This window comes from Oenanthe melanoleuca, chromosome Z (genome assembly GCF_029582105.1).
Source record: "Oenanthe melanoleuca isolate GR-GAL-2019-014 chromosome Z, OMel1.0, whole genome shotgun sequence".
Taxonomy (NCBI): Eukaryota; Metazoa; Chordata; class Aves; order Passeriformes; family Muscicapidae; genus Oenanthe; species Oenanthe melanoleuca.
Genome location: NC_079362.1, coordinates 68,809,021 through 68,830,685, shown reverse-complemented (window position 1 = coordinate 68,830,685; position 21,665 = coordinate 68,809,021). Strand labels below are relative to the sequence as shown.

At 54.4% G+C, this 21,665-nt stretch overlaps 2 protein-coding genes across 10 annotated transcripts in view; one reads left to right on the top strand and one right to left on the bottom strand.

Annotated features, from left to right (window-relative positions):
• The window catches only part of UBAP2 (ubiquitin associated protein 2), a 162,807-nt gene that overhangs the window by 69,868 nt on the left and 71,274 nt on the right, over positions 1–21,665 (bottom strand). The window lies entirely within an intron of this gene.
• Positions 533–3,913, top strand: LOC130265549 (interferon-like). Its single transcript, XM_056514697.1, has one exon. It carries the CDS (start codon positions 2,910–2,912, stop codon positions 3,480–3,482), a length of 573 nt encoding a protein of 190 aa, XP_056370672.1. The 5' UTR covers positions 533–2,909; the 3' UTR covers positions 3,483–3,913.

Genomic DNA, 21,665 nt, shown 5'->3' with positions numbered 1-21,665 from the left:
TATTTTTCTACTCATACGTTTACTTATGCCACAGAAAATAAAGACAAATGACAAAAAGGCAATCGCCACTGCCTCTCGTCTCACTAGCACTGCAGCCACTCTTTGGGACAGGCCAAAGCCGTCTCCACTCAACACCCACGCCAAGCCCTGCTCCAAACAGCCCCTGCCCACTCTTCCCAACGGCACATTCCCAGGCATGATCCTGCAGCAACTCCTTTGGAGAAACATTGCTAGCCTTTGGCCAGCAACGCAAAAATAAAAACGCCCTAAAGGGTGGCAAAGACTCGCTGCAGCTCATCTGCCTCATCCCAACCATGCTCCAGCCATCCGGTCCACGGCTCTCCGACTTACACACAAGGATGTCGTGCGGACAGTGTCAAACACATGCCTCAAGTCCAGGCACACCCGGTCACTCCCTCTGCCCCTATCCACCAGTGCTGTCCAGCCGCAAACATAGAACATGGCCGACGCAGCCAGGAATGGCGGGCTTGCACTTTGGAAAGCCATCATCCCTGTGACCGATCCCCTCCTTGTTTTTCCCAACATCTCAGCGCAATTTCCCTTTCTCACAGAAAGGGCCTCATCATCTTGCCTGGAACAAAGCTCACACTCACACTTCTGGAGCTCCCACACTCTTCTGCTTTTCCCTTTCCAAAAACACTGCTTCTATTTCCCTTCTTCCACTCACCGGCGCCTTCAGCTGACACACACCGCTTCGCAGAAATGATCCACGCTGGCCTCGCAACTCCCTCTGATAATTTCCCCAGGACGCACAGCTCAATCTCATCACGACCCGTGGCCTTCCACATAGTCACGTTCACGACATCGTCTCAAACCTCACCTTATCCTACACTGCCCTTGCAACCTTCATTCGTCGCGCAGGCCTCCCTCCGTTTGCCTTTCACCACTTCCGCAGGGCGGCTGCAGCTCCCTGACACACAAAGCTACAACCACCGGCTCGTCCACACAGCCTCATTTCCCCCAAAATCTGAAACACTCAAATCCCACCAACCACTTATGATAAAAATCCCATTATGTCCCCATGAGGCCCACGATATCGTCCCCACGCAAATCTAAAAGCACACCATTTCCTCTTCTCCACTCCACATATGTTTGCCCTTCGTATACAGACATCTCAAACTACTGGAAAGTCTTCCATACTCCAGCTGAAGAAGCTCAGCTTCCACAGCCTTTCTCACAAGTGATGGACTCTGCTCCCCTCTGCATCTTCAGAGACAGCCCCTCCAAGAGATCCACACCTCTCATGAACTCGAGAGCAAGGTGTAAGAGTCCATCTAAAAGCCTCTCGTTTGCTCTGCCCAACGACCCTCGCCTGAGGAACTGCAGCTTAAAGGCGCTGGCCAGGGATGAGAGGAATGCCAAGTGACTGTTCTCAGGTGGTGCCCATTCCAACCAGGGCCGGTTTGCTCCCACAGGTGTGAGAACAATGAACTGGCCACGGTGCGCCGCTCTTACGCAGGCTACTTGCTGTAGAAGTGGTCACAAGGACTGTCGGTGTGCCTGGAGCTTGCCACGGTGCGCTGCTCCTACGCAGGCTACTTGCCTAGCGTCCTGCTTCCACCTGTTTCTTGGAGCAACGATCTCCACATACAATAGTCCATAAATCTTCCCACCTTTTGGCCAGTCGCCCAACGCCTTGGAAAAGTCTATAAAAGACATCCTCAAACTAGAGACCCTTGAGATCTCCCCGGACGGCAACGGACATCTATTGGCTGGTTCCGCGAGGATCGTCTGCCCGTCTTGGTAGCTATAATCCCAACCCCTCTTTCTCCCTCTCTCTCTATTTCCTGTCCCTCTATCGCATTTGGTTGGCACTAAATAAAGGTGCATTTTTGCAAAAGTAAACTGGTTTTGTCCCCTGCTGTGTCTTTTGTGCTTTGAGATCCCTAAAAGAACCTATCAGGACTCCGCATGTGGTGTGGACCCCGACACGAGGAAGGGGACACACTGTTCCAGGACAGGGCTTCGGCAATCCCAAAACACAACACCATTCCTAGAAGGGACGACAGCCTCTTTTCGCTCTCTGGCTGCCTCATCCACGCAAGCAGGGGAAACACAACCATGCCCTCCCTCTGCGCCTGAACACACGCGACCACAGACACCCAGCAAGAAACGCACGAGCAGCAAAGCTCTTCCTGTTCTCTTACTCCTTCTTCACTGAGCCTAGTTTTTCCTGTCTTGCTGCTCTGCCACATCAGATTCCAAGACGTCACCTAGGGCACCTCCATGCAACAACACTTTCTGCCCTCCAAGGAACATACACACAGCCATACAGAAAGCCCCTTCCACGGGACCAGTGCCCGAGGCATCCACGGCATGACGGAGATACCCAGGCCTGGTTCGCTTGACATCACTCACATCCTTCTAAACCACAAAAGGAAAACGGTGGCTAAGATGAAAATAAAGGCAAGCCACAAAGTGAAAGGAAAAGTGACCACAGCCACCACCACGGCTTTGCAGGTGGAAACCAATCTTAGGCACAAAGGAAACCCCAGCTGCACATGAGAGGTCCTGTAGCTGGCCATGCAGCTGAAAGGGAACAGCCAACACCCCTCCCCAGCACACCTGACCCTGACGCCTCTGACCCAGCGCATTCGCAAACCTTTCACCATCTATTGCAACTCACTCTCGGCACACCACTGCCACCACAATCCCCAACCACGGAAACCCCAAGAAAACGCTGCCCCAGGACCACCACAGCCACCAGCCCAGACTGGAAAGCACAAGCGGAAACTCCCAGGAATCAGAAAGCAATGAAGGGAAAGCTGCCGCCGTACAAAGCCGCACGCCCGGCAGCACCCCAAGCACAGCCACCACCGGCACCAGCAGAGCCTTAAGGCCTCACCGGCTCCTGCCCAGCACCGCCCGACAGCACCCAGAGCCCCACCATGGCTGCGCCCACGGCCCCACAGCCACGCCTGCCGCACGCAGCCCCGGCGCTCCTGCTCCTCCTCACCGCTCTCGCCACCACCCTCGCCTGCCAACACCTCTGGACACACGACCACACCTTCCCCGGCGACGCCCTGCGCCTCCTCCAGGACATGGCTCCCAACCACACACAGCCCTGCCACCTCCAAGAGCCGCCCTTCTTCCCCGACACCCTCCTGCACAACAACCTCCAGCCGCCACAAGCCGCCGCCACCGCCCTACGCATCCTCCAGCACCTCTTCCACACCCTCAGCGCCAACAGCACCCGCCAGCACTGGCCTGCCCAGCCTCGCAGCCACCTCCTCAACAAACTCCAGCACCACATCCACCACCTCGAGCAATGCCTCCCCGACAGCGCCGCGCTCTTCAAAGGACCACGCAACCCGCTGCTCACCATCAACAAGTACTTCAGGGACATCCAGCTCTTCCTCCACGCCCACAACCACAGCGCCTGTGCCTGGGACCACGTCCGCCTCGAAGCTCGCGCCTCTTTACAGCACCTCCACAGCCTCACACGCACCATGCGCCGCTAGCACCAGCACCCACGCCACAACCCGCCCCCACCACGCTCCCGCACCTACATCCCAAACACACGTCACACCCCCAACGTGGGACAACGGACACGCCTCTAACCACCGCAGGGCACCCGCAGCCGACAGCCACTGCGTCTCCATTGACACAGCCTCTACCTGGGATTCGCACAAAGGACTTTCTCAGATTATTTATATGACGATTTATTTATTTATTCATTTATTTATTGACCTATTTATTTTTCTACTCATACGTTTACTTATGCCACAGAAAATAAAGACAAATGACAAAAAGGCAATCGCCACTGCCTCTCGTCTCACTAGCACTGCAGCCACTCTTTGGGACAGGCCAAAGCCGTCTCCACTCAACACCCACGCCAAGCCCTGCTCCAAACAGCCCCTGCCCACTCTTCCCAACGGCACATTCCCAGGCATGATCCTGCAGCAACTCCTTTGGAGAAACATTGCTAGCCTTTGGCCAGCAACGCAAAAATAAAAACACCCAAAGGGATGGCAAAGACTCGCTGCAGCTCATCTGCCTCATCCCAACCATGCTCCAGCCATCCGGTCCACGGCTCTCCGACTTACACACAAGGATGTCGTGCGGACAGTGTCAAACACATGCCTCAAGTCCAGGCACACCCGGTCACTCCCTCTGCCCCTATCCACCAGTGCTGTCCAGCCGCAAACATAGAACATGGCCGACGCAGCCAGGAATGGCGGGCTTGCACTTTGGAAAGCCATCATCCCTGTGACCGATCCCCTCCTTGTTTTTCCCAACATCTCAGCGCAATTTCCCTTTCTCACAGAAAGGGCCTCATCATCTTGCCTGGAACAAAGCTCACACTCACACTTCTGGAGCTCCCACACTCTTCTGCTTTTCCCTTTCCAAAAACACTGCTTCTATTTCCCTTCTTCCACTCACCGGCGCCTTCAGCTGACACACACCGCTTCGCAGAAATGATCCACGCTGGCCTCGCAACTCCCTCTGATAATTTCCCCAGGACGCACAGCTCAATCTCATCACGACCCGTGGCCTTCCACATAGTCACGTTCACGACATCGTCTCAAACCTCACCTTATCCTACACTGCCCTTGCAACCTTCATTCGTCGCGCAGGCCTCCCTCCGTTTGCCTTTCACCACTTCCGCAGGGCGGCTGCAGCTCCCTGACACACAAAGCTACAACCACCGGCTCGTCCACACAGCCTCATTTCCCCCAAAATCTGAAACACTCAAATCCCACCAACCACTTATGATAAAAATCCCATTATGTCCCCATGAGGCCCACGATATCGTCCCCACGCAAATCTAAAAGCACACCATTTCCTCTTCTCCACTCCACATATGTTTGCCCTTCGTATACAGACATCTCAAACTACTGGAAAGTCTTCCATACTCCAGCTGAAGAAGCTCAGCTTCCACAGCCTTTCTCACAAGTGATGGACTCTGCTCCCCTCTGCATCTTCAGAGACAGCCCCTCCAAGAGATCCACACCTCTCATGAACTCGAGAGCAAGGTGTAAGAGTCCATCTAAAAGCCTCTCGTTTGCTCTGCCCAACGACCCTCGCCTGAGGAACTGCAGCTTAAAGGCGCTGGCCAGGGATGAGAGGAATGCCAAGTGACTGTTCTCAGGTGGTGCCCATTCCAACCAGGGCCGGTTTGCTCCCACAGGTGTGAGAACAATGAACTGGCCACGGTGCGCCGCTCTTACGCAGGCTACTTGCTGTAGAAGTGGTCACAAGGACTGTCGGTGTGCCTGGAGCTTGCCACGGTGCGCTGCTCCTACGCAGGCTACTTGCCTAGCGTCCTGCTTCCACCTGTTTCTTGGAGCAACGATCTCCACATACAATAGTCCATAAATCTTCCCAGCTTTTGGCCAGTCGCCCAACGCCTTGGAAAAGTCTATAAAAGACATCCTCAAACTAGAGACCCTTGAGATCTCCCCGGACGGCAACGGACATCTATTGGCTGGTTCCGCGAGGATCGTCTGCCCGTCTTGGTAGCTATAATCCCAACCCCTCTTTCTCCCTCTCTCTCTATTTCCTGTCCCTCTATCGCATTTGGTTGGCACTAAATAAAGGTGCATTTTTGCAAAAGTAAACTGGTTTTGTCCCCTGCTGTGTCTTTTGTGCTTTGAGATCCCTAAAAGAACCTATCAGGACTCCGCATGTGGTGTGGACCCTGACACGAGGAAGGGGACACACTGTTCCAGGACAGGGCTTCGGCAATCCCAAAACACAACACCATTCCTAGAAGGGACGACAGCCTCTTTTCGCTCTCTGGCTGCCTCATCCACGCAAGCAGGGGAAACACAACCATGCCCTCCCTCTGCGCCTGAACACACGCGACCACAGACACCCAGCAAGAAACGCACGAGCAGCAAAGCTCTTCCTGTTCTCTTACTCCTTCTTCACTGAGCCTAGTTTTTCCTGTCTTGCTGCTCTGCCACATCAGATTCCAAGACGTCACCTAGGGCACCTCCATGCAACAACACTTTCTGCCCTCCAAGGAACATACACACAGCCATACAGAAAGCCCCTTCCACGGGACCAGTGCCCGAGGCATCCACGGCATGACGGAGATACCCAGGCCTGGTTCGCTTGACATCACTCACATCCTTCTAAACCACAAAAGGAAAACGGTGGCTAAGATGAAAATAAAGGCAAGCCACAAAGTGAAAGGAAAAGTGACCACAGCCACCACCACGGCTTTGCAGGTGGAAACCAATCTTAGGCACAAAGGAAACCCCAGCTGCACATGAGAGGTCCTGTAGCTGGCCATGCAGCTGAAAGGGAACAGCCAACACCCCTCCCCAGCACACCTGACCCTGACGCCTCTGACCCAGCGCATTCGCAAACCTTTCACCATCTATTGCAACTCACTCTCGGCACACCACTGCCACCACAATCCCCAACCACGGAAACCCCAAGAAAACGCTGCCCCAGGACCACCACAGCCACCAGCCCAGACTGGAAAGCACAAGCGGAAACTCCCAGGAATCAGAAAGCAATGAAGGGAAAGCTGCCGCCGTACAAAGCCGCACGCCCGGCAGCACCCCAAGCACAGCCACCACCGGCACCAGCAGAGCCTTAAGGCCTCACCGGCTCCTGCCCAGCACCGCCCGACAGCACCCAGAGCCCCACCATGGCTGCGCCCACGGCCCCACAGCCACGCCTGCCGCACGCAGCCCCGGCGCTCCTGCTCCTCCTCACCGCTCTCGCCACCACCCTCGCCTGCCAACACCTCTGGACACACGACCACACCTTCCCCGGCGACGCCCTGCGCCTCCTCCAGGACATGGCTCCCAACCACACACAGCCCTGCCACCTCCAAGAGCCGCCCTTCTTCCCCGACACCCTCCTGCACAACAACCTCCAGCCGCCACAAGCCGCCGCCACCGCCCTACGCATCCTCCAGCACCTCTTCCACACCCTCAGCGCCAACAGCACCCGCCAGCACTGGCCTGCCCAGCCTCGCAGCCACCTCCTCAACAAACTCCAGCACCACATCCACCACCTCGAGCAATGCCTCCCCGACAGCGCCGCGCTCTTCAAAGGACCACGCAACCCGCTGCTCACCATCAACAAGTACTTCAGGGACATCCAGCTCTTCCTCCACGCCCACAACCACAGCGCCTGTGCCTGGGACCACGTCCGCCTCGAAGCTCGCGCCTCTTTACAGCACCTCCACAGCCTCACACGCACCATGCGCCGCTAGCACCAGCACCCACGCCACAACCCGCCCCCACCACGCTCCCGCACCTACATCCCAAACACACGTCACACCCCCAACGTGGGACAACGGACACGCCTCTAACCACCGCAGGGCACCCGCAGCCGACAGCCACTGCGTCTCCATTGACACAGCCTCTACCTGGGATTCGCACAAAGGACTTTCTCAGATTATTTATATGAATACGATTTATTTATTTATTCATTTATTTATTGACCTATTTATTTTTCTACTCATACGTTTACTTATGCCACAGAAAATAAAGACAAATGACAAAAAGGCAATCGCCACTGCCTCTCGTCTCACTAGCACTGCAGCCACTCTTTGGGACAGGCCAAAGCCGTCTCCACTCAACACCCACGCCAAGCCCTGCTCCAAACAGCCCCTGCCCACTCTTCCCAACGGCACATTCCCAGGCATGATCCTGCAGCAACTCCTTTGGAGAAACATTGCTAGCCTTTGGCCAGCAACGCAAAAATAAAAACACCCTAAGGATGGCAAAGACTCGCTGCAGCTCATCTGCCTCATCCCAACCATGCTCCAGCCATCCGGTCCACGGCTCTCCGACTTACACACAAGGATGTCGTGCGGACAGTGTCAAACACATGCCTCAAGTCCAGGCACACCCGGTCACTCCCTCTGCCCCTATCCACCAGTGCTGTCCAGCCGCAAACATAGAACATGGCCGACGCAGCCAGGAATGGCGGGCTTGCACTTTGGAAAGCCATCATCCCTGTGACCGATCCCCTCCTTGTTTTTCCCAACATCTCAGCGCAATTTCCCTTTCTCACAGAAAGGGCCTCATCATCTTGCCTGGAACAAAGCTCACACTCACACTTCTGGAGCTCCCACACTCTTCTGCTTTTCCCTTTCCAAAAACACTGCTTCTATTTCCCTTCTTCCACTCACCGGCGCCTTCAGCTGACACACACCGCTTCGCAGAAATGATCCACGCTGGCCTCGCAACTCCCTCTGATAATTTCCCCAGGACGCACAGCTCAATCTCATCACGACCCGTGGCCTTCCACATAGTCACGTTCACGACATCGTCTCAAACCTCACCTTATCCTACACTGCCCTTGCAACCTTCATTCGTCGCGCAGGCCTCCCTCCGTTTGCCTTTCACCACTTCCGCAGGGCGGCTGCAGCTCCCTGACACACAAAGCTACAACCACCGGCTCGTCCACACAGCCTCATTTCCCCCAAAATCTGAAACACTCAAATCCCACCAACCACTTATGATAAAAATCCCATTATGTCCCCATGAGGCCCACGATATCGTCCCCACGCAAATCTAAAAGCACACCATTTCCTCTTCTCCACTCCACATATGTTTGCCCTTCGTATACAGACATCTCAAACTACTGGAAAGTCTTCCATACTCCAGCTGAAGAAGCTCAGCTTCCACAGCCTTTCCTCACAAGTGATGGACTCTGCTCCCCTCTGCATCTTCAGAGACAGCCCCTCCAAGAGATCCACACCTCTCATGAACTCGAGAGCAAGGTGTAAGAGTCCATCTAAAAGCCTCTCGTTTGCTCTGCCCAACGACCCTCGCCTGAGGAACTGCAGCTTAAAGGCGCTGGCCAGGGATGAGAGGAATGCCAAGTGACTGTTCTCAGGTGGTGCCCATTCCAACCAGGGCCGGTTTGCTCCCACAGGTGTGAGAACAATGAACTGGCCACGGTGCGCCGCTCTTACGCAGGCTACTTGCTGTAGAAGTGGTCACAAGGACTGTCGGTGTGCCTGGAGCTTGCCACGGTGCGCTGCTCCTACGCAGGCTACTTGCCTAGCGTCCTGCTTCCACCTGTTTCTTGGAGCAACGATCTCCACATACAATAGTCCATAAATCTTCCCAGCTTTTGGCCAGTCGCCCAACGCCTTGGAAAAGTCTATAAAAGACATCCTCAAACTAGAGACCCTTGAGATCTCCCCGGACGGCAACGGACATCTATTGGCTGGTTCCGCGAGGATCGGTCTGCCCGTCTTGGTAGCTATAATCCCAACCCCTCTTTCTCCCTCTCTCTCTATTTCCTGTCCCTCTATCGCATTTGGTTGGCACTAAATAAAGGTGCATTTTTGCAAAAGTAAACTGGTTTTGTCCCCTGCTGTGTCTTTTGTGCTTTGAGATCCCTAAAAGAACCTATCAGGACTCCGCATGTGGTGTGGACCCCTGACACGAGGAAGGGGACACACTGTTCCAGGACAGGGCTTCGGCAATCCCAAAACACAACACCATTCCTAGAAGGGACGACAGCCTCTTTTCGCTCTCTGGCTGCCTCATCCACGCAAGCAGGGGAAACACAACCATGCCCTCCCTCTGCGCCTGAACACACGCGACCACAGACACCCAGCAAGAAACGCACGAGCAGCAAAGCTCTTCCTGTTCTCTTACTCCTTCTTCACTGAGCCTAGTTTTTCCTGTCTTGCTGCTCTGCCACATCAGATTCCAAGACGTCACCTAGGGCACCTCCATGCAACAACACTTTCTGCCCTCCAAGGAACATACACACAGCCATACAGAAAGCCCCTTCCACGGGACCAGTGCCCGAGGCATCCACTGCATGACGGAGATACCCAGGCCTGGTTCGCTTGACATCACTCACATCCTTCTAAACCACAAAAGGAAAACGGTGGCTAAGATGAAAATAAAGGCAAGCCACAAAGTGAAAGGAAAAGTGACCACAGCCACCACCACGGCTTTGCAGGTGGAAACCAATCTTAGGCACAAAGGAAACCCCAGCTGCACATGAGAGGTCCTGTAGCTGGCCATGCAGCTGAAAGGGAACAGCCAACACCCCTCCCCAGCACACCTGACCCTGACGCCTCTGACCCAGCGCATTCGCAAACCTTTCACCATCTATTGCAACTCACTCTCGGCACACCACTGCCACCACAATCCCCAACCATGGAAACCCCAAGAAAACGCTGCCCCAGGACCACCACAGCCACCAGCCCAGACTGGAAAGCACAAGCGGAAACTCCCAGGAATCAGAAAGCAATGAAGGGAAAGCTGCCGCCGTACAAAGCCGCACGCCCGGCAGCACCCCAAGCACAGCCACCACCGGCACCAGCAGAGCCTTAAGGTCTCACCGGCTCCTGCCCAGCACCGCCCGACAGCACCCAGAGCCCCACCATGGCTGCGCCCACGGCCCCACAGCCACGCCTGCCGCACGCAGCCCCGGCGCTCCTGCTCCTCCTCACCGCTCTCGCCACCACCCTCGCCTGCCAACACCTCTGGACACACGACCACACCTTCCCCGGCGACGCCCTGCGCCTCCTCCAGGACATGGCTCCCAACCACACACAGCCCTGCCACCTCCAAGAGCCGCCCTTCTTCCCCGACACCCTCCTGCACAACAACCTCCAGCCGCCACAAGCCGCCGCCACCGCCCTACGCATCCTCCAGCACCTCTTCCACACCCTCAGCGCCAACAGCACCCGCCAGCACTGGCCTGCCCAGCCTCGCAGCCACCTCCTCAACAAACTCCAGCACCACATCCACCACCTCGAGCAATGCCTCCCCGACAGCGCCGCGCTCTTCAAAGGACCACGCAACCCGCTGCTCACCATCAACAAGTACTTCAGGGACATCCAGCTCTTCCTCCACGCCCACAACCACAGCGCCTGTGCCTGGGACCACGTCCGCCTCGAAGCTCGCGCCTCTTTACAGCACCTCCACAGCCTCACACGCACCATGCGCCGCTAGCACCAGCACCCACGCCACAACCCGCCCCCACCACGCTCCCGCACCTACATCCCAAACACACGTCACACCCCCAACGTGGGACAACGGACACGCCTCTAACCACCGCAGGGCACCCGCAGCCGACAGCCACTGCGTCTCCATTGACACAGCCTCTACCTGGGATTCGCACAAAGGACTTTCTCAGATTATTTATATGACGATTTATTTATTTATTCATTTATTTATTGACCTATTTATTTTTCTACTCATACGTTTACTTATGCCACAGAAAATAAAGACAAATGACAAAAAGGCAATCGCCACTGCCTCTCGTCTCACTAGCACTGCAGCCACTCTTTGGGACAGGCCAAAGCCGTCTCCACTCAACACCCACGCCAAGCCCTGCTCCAAACAGCCCCTGCCCACTCTTCCCAACGGCACATTCCCAGGCATGATCCTGCAGCAACTCCTTTGGAGAAACATTGCTAGCCTTTGGCCAGCAACGCAAAAATAAAAACGCCCAAAGGGTGGCAAAGACTCGCTGCAGCTCATCTGCCTCATCCCAACCATGCTCCAGCCATCCGGTCCACGGCTCTCCGACTTACACACAAGGATGTCGTGCGGACAGTGTCAAACACATGCCTCAAGTCCAGGCACACCCGGTCACTCCCTCTGCCCCTATCCACCAGTGCTGTCCAGCCGCAAACATAGAACATGGCCGACGCAGCCAGGAATGGCGGGCTTGCACTTTGGAAAGCCATCATCCCTGTGATCCGATCCCCTCCTTGTTTTTCCCAACATCTCAGCGCAATTTCCCTTTCTCACAGAAAGGGCCTCATCATCTTGCCTGGAACAAAGCTCACACTCACACTTCTGGAGCTCCCACACTCTTCTGCTTTTCCCTTTCCAAAAACACTGCTTCTATTTCCCTTCTTCCACTCACCGGCGCCTTCAGCTGACACACACCGCTTCGCAGAAATGATCCACGCTGGCCTCGCAACTCCCTCTGATAATTTCCCCAGGACGCACAGCTCAATCTCATCACGACCCGTGGCCTTCCACATAGTCACGTTCACGACATCGTCTCAAACCTCACCTTATCCTACACTGCCCTTGCAACCTTCATTCGTCACGCAGGCCTCCCTCCGTTTGCCTTTCACCACTTCCGCAGGGCGGCTGCAGCTCCCTGACACACAAAGCTACAACCACCGGCTCGTCCACACAGCCTCATTTCCCCCAAAATCTGAAACACTCAAATCCCACCAACCACTTATGATAAAAATCCCATTATGTCCCCATGAGGCCCACGATATCGTCCCCACGCAAATCTAAAAGCACACCATTTCCTCTTCTCCACTCCACATATGTTTGCCCTTCGTATACAGACATCTCAAACTACTGGAAAGTCTTCCATACTCCAGCTGAAGAAGCTCAGCTTCCACAGCCTTCCTCACAAGTGATGGACTCTGCTCCCCTCTGCATCTTCAGAGACAGCCCCTCCAAGAGATCCACACCTCTCATGAACTCGAGAGCAAGGTGTAAGAGTCCATCTAAAAGCCTCTCGTTTGCTCTGCCCAACGACCCTCGCCTGAGGAACTGCAGCTTAAAGGCGCTGGCCAGGGATGAGAGGAATGCCAAGTGACTGTTCTCAGGTGGTGCCCATTCCAACCAGGGCCGGTTTGCTCCCACAGGTGTGAGAACAATGAACTGGCCACGGTGCGCCGCTCTTACGCAGGCTACTTGCTGTAGAAGTGGTCACAAGGACTGTCGGTGTGCCTGGAGCTTGCCACTGGTGCGCTGCTCCTACGCAGGCTACTTGCCTAGCGTCCTGCTTTCCACCTGTTTCTTGGAGCAACGATCTCCACATACAATAGTCCATAAATCTTCCCAGCTTTTGGCCAGTCGCCCAACGCCTTGGAAAAGTCTATAAAAGACATCCTCAAACTAGAGACCCTTGAGATCTCCCCGGACGGCAACGGACATCTATTGGCTGGTTCCGCGAGGATCGTCTGCCCGTCTTGGTAGCTATAATCCCAACCCCTCTTTCTCCCTCTCTCTCTATTTCCTGTCCCTCTATCGCATTTGGTTGGCACTAAATAAAGGTGCATTTTTGCAAAAGTAAACTGGTTTTGTCCCCTGCTGTGTCTTTTGTGCTTTGAGATCCCTAAAAGAACCTATCAGGACTCCGCACTGTGGTGTGGACCCTGACACGAGGAAGGGGACACACTGTTCCAGGACAGGGCTTCGGCAATCCCAAAACACAACACCATTCCTAGAAGGGACGACAGCCTCTTTTCGCTCTCTGGCTGCCTCATCCACGCAAGCAGGGGAAACACAACCATGCCCTCCCTCTGCGCCTGAACACACGCGACCACAGACACCCAGCAAGAAACGCACGAGCAGCAAAGCTCTTCCTGTTCTCTTACTCCTTCTTCACTGAGCCTAGTTTTTCCTGTCTTGCTGCTCTGCCACATCAGATTCCAAGACGTCACCTAGGGCACCTCCATGCAACAACACTTTCTGCCCTCCAAGGAACATACACACAGCCATACAGAAAGCCCCTTCCACGGGACCAGTGCCCGAGGCATCCACTGCATGACGGAGATACCCAGGCCTGGTTCGCTTGACATCACTCACATCCTTCTAAACCACAAAAGGAAAACGGTGGCTAAGATGAAAATAAAGGCAAGCCACAAAGTGAAAGGAAAAGTGACCACAGCCACCACCACGGCTTTGCAGGTGGAAACCAATCTTAGGCACAAAGGAAACCCCAGCTGCACATGAGAGGTCCTGTAGCTGGCCATGCAGCTGAAAGGGAACAGCCAACACCCCTCCCCAGCACACCTGACCCTGACGCCTCTGACCCAGCGCATTCGCAAACCTTTCACCATCTATTGCAACTCACTCTCGGCACACCACTGCCACCACAATCCCCAACCACGGAAACCCCAAGAAAACGCTGCACCAGGACCACCACAGCCACCAGCCCAGACTGGAAAGCACAAGCGGAAACCCCCAGGAATCAGAAAGCAATGAAGGGAAAGCTGCCGCCGTACAAAGCCGCACGCCCGGCAGCACCCCAAGCACAGCCACCACCGGCACCAGCAGAGCCTTAAGGTCTCACCGGCTCCTGCCCAGCACCGCCCGACAGCACCCAGAGCCCCACCATGGCTGCGCCCACGGCCCCACAGCCACGCCTGCCGCACGCAGCCCCGGCGCTCCTGCTCCTCCTCACCGCTCTCGCCACCACCCTCGCCTGCCAACACCTCTGGACACACGACCACACCTTCCCCGGCGACGCCCTGCGCCTCCTCCAGGACATGGCTCCCAACCACACACAGCCCTGCCACCTCCAAGAGCCGCCCTTCTTCCCCGACACCCTCCTGCACAACAACCTCCAGCCGCCACAAGCCGCCGCCACCGCCCTACGCATCCTCCAGCACCTCTTCCACACCCTCAGCGCCAACAGCACCCGCCAGCACTGGCCTGCCCAGCCTCGCAGCCACCTCCTCAACAAACTCCAGCACCACATCCACCACCTCGAGCAATGCCTCCCCGACAGCGCCGCGCTCTTCAAAGGACCACGCAACCCGCTGCTCACCATCAACAAGTACTTCAGGGACATCCAGCTCTTCCTCCACGCCCACAACCACAGCGCCTGTGCCTGGGACCACGTCCGCCTCGAAGCTCGCGCCTCTTTACAGCACCTCCACAGCCTCACACGCACCATGCGCCGCTAGCACCAGCACCCACGCCACAACCCGCCCCCACCACGCTCCCGCACCTACATCCCAAACACACGTCACACCCCCAACGTGGGACAACGGACACGCCTCTAACCACCGCAGGGCACCCGCAGCCGACAGCCACTGCGTCTCCATTGACACAGCCTCTACCTGGGATTCGCACAAAGGACTTTCTCAGATTATTTATATGAATACGATTTATTTATTTATTCATTTATTTATTGACCTATTTATTTTTCTACTCATACGTTTACTTATGCCACAGAAAATAAAGACAAATGACAAAAAGGCAATCGCCACTGCCTCTCGTCTCACTAGCACTGCAGCCACTCTTTGGGACAGGCCAAAGCCGTCTCCACTCAACACCCACGCCAAGCCCTGCTCCAAACAGCCCCTGCCCACTCTTCCCAACGGCACATTCCCAGGCATGATCCTGCAGCAACTCCTTTGGAGAAACATTGCTAGCCTTTGGCCAGCAACGCAAAAATAAAAACGCCCAAAGGGTGGCAAAGACTCGCTGCAGCTCATCTGCCTCATCCCAACCATGCTCCAGCCATCCGGTCCACGGCTCTCCGACTTACACACAAGGATGTCGTGCGGACAGTGTCAAACACATGCCTCAAGTCCAGGCACACCCGGTCACTCCCTCTGCCCCTATCCACCAGTGCTGTCCAGCCGCAAACATAGAACATGGCCGACGCAGCCAGGAATGGCGGGCTTGCACTTTGGAAAGCCATCATCCCTGTGACCGATCCCCTCCTTGTTTTTCCCAACATCTCAGCGCAATTTCCCTTTCTCACAGACAGCGCCTCATCATCTTGCCTGGAACAAAGCTCACACTCACACTTCTGGAGCTCCCACACTCTTCTGCTTTTCCCTTTCCAAAAACACTGCTTCTATTTCCCTTCTTCCACTCACCGGCGCCTTCAGCTGACACACACCGCTTCGCAGAAATGATCCACGCTGGCCTCGCAACTCCCTCTGATAATTTCCCCAGGACGCACAGCTCAATCTCATCACGACCCGTGGCCTTCCACATAGTCACGTTCACGACATCGTCTCAAACCTCACCTTATCCTACACTGCCCTTGCAACCTTCATTCGTCGCGCAGGCCTCCCTCCGTTTGCCTTTCACCACTTCCGCAGGGCGGCTGCAGCTCCCTGACACACAAAGCTACAACCACCGGCTCGTCCACACAGCCTCATTTCCCCCAAAATCTGAAACACTCAAATCCCACCAACCACTTATGATAAAAATCCCATTATGTCCCCATGAGGCCCACGATATCGTCCCCACGCAAATCTAAAAGCACACCATTTCCTCTTCTCCACTCCACATATGTTTGCCCTTCGTATACAGACATCTCAAACTACTGGAAAGTCTTCCATACTCCAGCTGAAGAAGCTCAGCTTCCACAGCCTTCCTCACAAGTGATGGACTCTGCTCCCCTCTGCATCTTCAGAGACAGCCCCTCCAAGAGATCCACACCTCTCATGAACTCGAGAGCAAGGTGTAAGAGTCCATCTAAAAGCCTCTCGTTTGCTCTGCCCAACGACCCTCGCCTGAGGAACTGCAGCTTAAAGGCGCTGGCCAGGGATGAGAGGAATGCCAAGTGACTGTTCTCAGGTGGTGCCCATTCCAACCAGGGCCGGTTTGCTCCCACAGGTGTGAGAACAATGAACTGGCCACGGTGCGCCGCTCTTACGCAGGCTACTTGCTGTAGAAGTGGTCACAAGGACTGTCGGTGTGCCTGGAGCTTGCCACGGTGCGCTGCTCCTACGCAGGCTACTTGCCTAGCGTCCTGCTTCCACCTGTTTCTTGGAGCAACGATCTCCACATACAATAGTCCATAAATCTTCCCAGCTTTTGGCCAGTCGCCCAACGCCTTGGAAAAGTCTATAAAAGACATCCTCAAACTAGAGACCCTTGAGATCTCCCCGGACGGCAACGGACATCTATTGGCTGGTTCCGCGAGGATCGTCTGCCCGTCTTGGTAGCTATAATCCCAACCCCTCTTTCTCCCTCTCTCTCTATTTCCTGTCCCTCTATCGCATTTGGTTGGCACTAAATAAAGGTGCATTTTTGCAAAAGTAAACTGGTTTTGTCCCCTGCTGTGTCTTTTGTGCTTTGAGATCCCTAAAAGAACCTATCAGGACTCCGCACGTGGTGTGGACCCTGACACGAGGAAGGGGACACACTGTTCCAGGACAGGGCTTCGGCAATCCCAAAACACAACACCATTCCTAGAAGGGACGACAGCCTCTTTTCGCTCTCTGGCTGCCTCATCCACGCAAGCAGGGGAAACACAACCATGCCCTCCCTCTGCGCCTGAACACACGCGACCACAGACACCCAGCAAGAAACGCACGAGCAGCAAAGCTCTTCCTGTTCTCTTACTCCTTCTTCACTGAGCCTAGTTTTTCCTGTCTTGCTGCTCTGCCACATCAGATTCCAAGACGTCACCTAGGGCACCTCCATGCAACAACACTTTCTGCCCTCCAAGGAACATACACACAGCCATACAGAAAGCCCCTTCCACGGGACCAGTGCCCGAGGCATCCACTGCATGACGGAGATACCCAGGCCTGGTTCGCTTGACATCACTCACATCCTTCTAAACCACAAAAGGAAAACGGTGGCTAAGATGAAAATAAAGGCAAGCCACAAAGTGAAAGGAAAAGTGACCACAGCCACCACCACGGCTTTGCAGGTGGAAACCAATCTTAGGCACAAAGGAAACCCCAGCTGCACATGAGAGGTCCTGTAGCTGGCCATGCAGCTGAAAGGGAACAGCCAACACCCCTCCCCAGCACACCTGACCCTGACGCCTCTGACCCAGCGCATTCGCAAACCTTTCACCATCTATTGCAACTCACTCTCGGCACACCACTGCCACCACAATCCCCAACCACGGAAACCCCAAGAAAACGCTGCACCAGGACCACCACAGCCACCAGCCCAGACTGGAAAGCACAAGCGGAAACCCCCAGGAATCAGAAAGCAATGAAGGGAAAGCTGCCGCCGTACAAAGCCGCACGCCCGGCAGCACCCCAAGCACAGCCACCACCGGCACCAGCAGAGCCTTAAGGTCTCACCGGCTCCTGCCCAGCACCGCCCGACAGCACCCAGAGCCCCACCATGGCTGCGCCCACGGCCCCACAGCCACGCCTGCCGCACGCAGCCCCGGCGCTCCTGCTCCTCCTCACCGCTCTCGCCACCACCCTCGCCTGCCAACACCTCTGGACACACGACCACACCTTCCCCGGCGACGCCCTGCGCCTCCTCCAGGACATGGCTCCCAACCACACACAGCCCTGCCACCTCCAAGAGCCGCCCTTCTTCCCCGACACCCTCCTGCACAACAACCTCCAGCCGCCACAAGCCGCCGCCACCGCCCTACGCATCCTCCAGCACCTCTTCCACACCCTCAGCGCCAACAGCACCCGCCAGCACTGGCCTGCCCAGCCTCGCAGCCACCTCCTCAACAAACTCCAGCACCACATCCACCACCTCGAGCAATGCCTCCCCGACAGCGCCGCGCTCTTCAAAGGACCACGCAACCCGCTGCTCACCATCAACAAGTACTTCAGGGACATCCAGCTCTTCCTCCACGCCCACAACCACAGCGCCTGTGCCTGGGACCACGTCCGCCTCGAAGCTCGCGCCTCTTTACAGCACCTCCACAGCCTCACACGCACCATGCGCCGCTAGCACCAGCACCCACGCCACAACCCGCCCCCACCACGCTCCCGCACCTACATCCCAAACACACGTCACACCCCCAACGTGGGACAACGGACACGCCTCTAACCACCGCAGGGCACCCGCAGCCGACAGCCACTGCGTCTCCATTGACACAGCCTCTACCTGGGATTCGCACAAAGGACTTTCTCAGATTATTTATATGAATACGATTTATTTATTTATTCATTTATTTATTGACCTATTTATTTTTCTACTCATACGTTTACTTATGCCACAGAAAATAAAGACAAATGACAAAAAGGCAATCGCCACTGCCTCTCGTCTCACTAGCACTGCAGCCACTCTTTGGGACAGGCCAAAGCCGTCTCCACTCAACACCCACGCCAAGCCCTGCTCCAAACAGCCCCTGCCCACTCTTCCCAACGGCACATTCCCAGGCATGATCCTGCAGCAACTCCTTTGGAGAAACATTGCTAGCCTTTGGCCAGCAACGCAAAAATAAAAACGCCCAAAGGGTGGCAAAGACTCGCTGCAGCTCATCTGCCTCATCCCAACCATGCTCCAGCCATCCGGTCCACGGCTCTCCGACTTACACACAAGGATGTCGTGCGGACAGTGTCAAACACATGCCTCAAGTCCAGGCACACCCGGTCACTCCCTCTGCCCCTATCCACCAGTGCTGTCCAGCCGCAAACATAGAACATGGCCGACGCAGCCAGGAATGGCGGGCTTGCACTTTGGAAAGCCATCATCCCTGTGACCGATCCCCTCCTTGTTTTTCCCAACATCTCAGCGCAATTTCCCTTTCTCACAGACAGCGCCTCATCATCTTGCCTGGAACAAAGCTCACACTCACACTTCTGGAGCTCCCACACTCTTCTGCTTTTCCCTTTCCAAAAACACTGCTTCTATTTCCCTTCTTCCACTCACCGGCGCCTTCAGCTGACACACACCGCTTCGCAGAAATGATCCACGCTGGCCTCGCAACTCCCTCTGATAATTTCCCCAGGACGCACAGCTCAATCTCATCACGACCCGTGGCCTTCCACATAGTCACGTTCACGACATCGTCTCAAACCTCACCTTATCCTACACTGCCCTTGCAACCTTCATTCGTCGCGCAGGCCTCCCTCCGTTTGCCTTTCACCACTTCCGCAGGGCGGCTGCAGCTCCCTGACACACAAAGCTACAACCACCGGCTCGTCCACACAGCCTCATTTCCCCCAAAATCTGAAACACTCAAATCCCACCAACCACTTATGATAAAAATCCCATTATGTCCCCATGAGGCCCACGATATCGTCCCCACGCAAATCTAAAAGCACACCATTTCCTCTTCTCCACTCCACATATGTTTGCCCTTCGTATACAGACATCTCAAACTACTGGAAAGTCTTCCATACTCCAGCTGAAGAAGCTCAGCTTCCACAGCCTTCCTCACAAGTGATGGACTCTGCTCCCCTCTGCATCTTCAGAGACAGCCCCTCCAAGAGATCCACACCTCTCATGAACTCGAGAGCAAGGAAGGGGACACACTGTTGCAGGACAGGGCTTCGGCAATCCCAAAATCCAACAGAATTCCTGGAAGGGACGACAGCCTTTTTTCTCTGCCTTTCAACATTTCAGTGTATCTTAGAAGAAAGAAGGAAACCGAATTTTGAACATCATCTGCTGTAGTAGTCAACAGACTACAGGGAAATGTCTCTAAACTGAAATAGAGTAGGTTTATATCAGACATTTTGAAGATATTCTTTACTATGAGGAGTCTTCTTTACTATGAGGACTACTCTTTACTGTGAGGACTTTGAAGCACTGGAACAAGTCCTAGAGGTACCCTGATTACTGCATCCCTGGAAGTGTTCAAGGGCAGACTGGATGGGGGTTTTTTCAGTGTTGTCTAGGAGAAGCTTTCCTTTCGCACGGTAGAGGTACTTGCAACCAGATTACCTCTTCCTATATAAAACACTTTAGGTCTTGCGCTGAAGTTTTGGAGGACTGTGGAACCAAAATGGGAGCCGGGAACAGTACGAGGAGGAAGAAGCAGGAGAGTGATGGCACAGAATGCAATCCCACTCCCTATCCTACCTGGGAGATGAAGGCTGAGGACCAGGAAAACATGAGAACTGAAGGCAACGTGTCCTGTAGATTTGGTTTTATTTCATTGTCTACTTGCCTGTTGTCCTGATTTGTTTGATAATGAGTTAATTTCCCCAATGAGTTAATTTCCCCCAGTCAAATCTCTCTTGTCCATGACCATAAACAGTGAGTAATTTCTCCTTGTACTTATCTCACTACACATGCCTTTCAGGATGTATTTTCTCCCTTGACTAGATGAGGAGGGGGATGATAGAGAAGCTTGGTGGCCACCAGGCATCTAGCCAGTGTTAACACATAACAATATGTGTCTCCTGGCCCTGCAACTTCAAACATTTTGCATCTTGTTGCCACAAAAATAATGCCATGCACTTCAGTTGACAGTTCTTCAAGTATCATAACTTTCTCTGGCAAAAGTCTTTATCCATGTGCTCAGCTTTGGGTTTTTTTAAATTCAGGGTCTGCAGTCTGACAGGGCTTTGTCTGAGTCATCCCTGTACTCACCTTTAACCTATCTTACTCTGGCTACTCCAAGCTCTACACAGAATACTTGGTACTTATTTGGGCCTTACATTATGACATTCATCCAGTCTTCTCTGATCACTACTCACTGCTCCATTTCTCCCTCTACAGATACACTGCATCAATATAGTATCTAATGTTCTCAGCTACCTACTAACAAACCTTTTCTCCAAGTTCCTTACCCTACATTTCTGATAGGAAAACTCTTTATCATTTTTCAATCCAGTCTGAGGCCACTTTTGAACCCATCTGAGAGCTTAGTCTGTCTCATAGGCCATTTGCATTCTGGATCCAGATAAGGAAAAAAACTTTGCACACTCGCCCTCCTGCAGCTCGCCTGCATTTGTTGCCATGATGCATATGCAAAGATCTACACCTATGAGCATGCCCAAAACTTGGGCAGCATGGCTACCAACTTGTGTACTTGCTGTTCAACCTTGCCTCTTGGTAGAAAAAAACACTTAGGACTTCAACTAGATTAGACAAAATGTCAATGCTGCTACAAAAGTTAGACATTTCTTCACTCAGAAGCACAGAGTACACTTGCACCTATTTACAGATTTTGTATGATGCACCAGTTGCTCTGTATGAATTTACACAATCCTTGTGTAAATGTAAAGCGAAAGAATATAGAACATAAGGAATAGCTTTTAACCACCATTAAATGAACCAATGTATGTGGTACCAATGATCAACAGT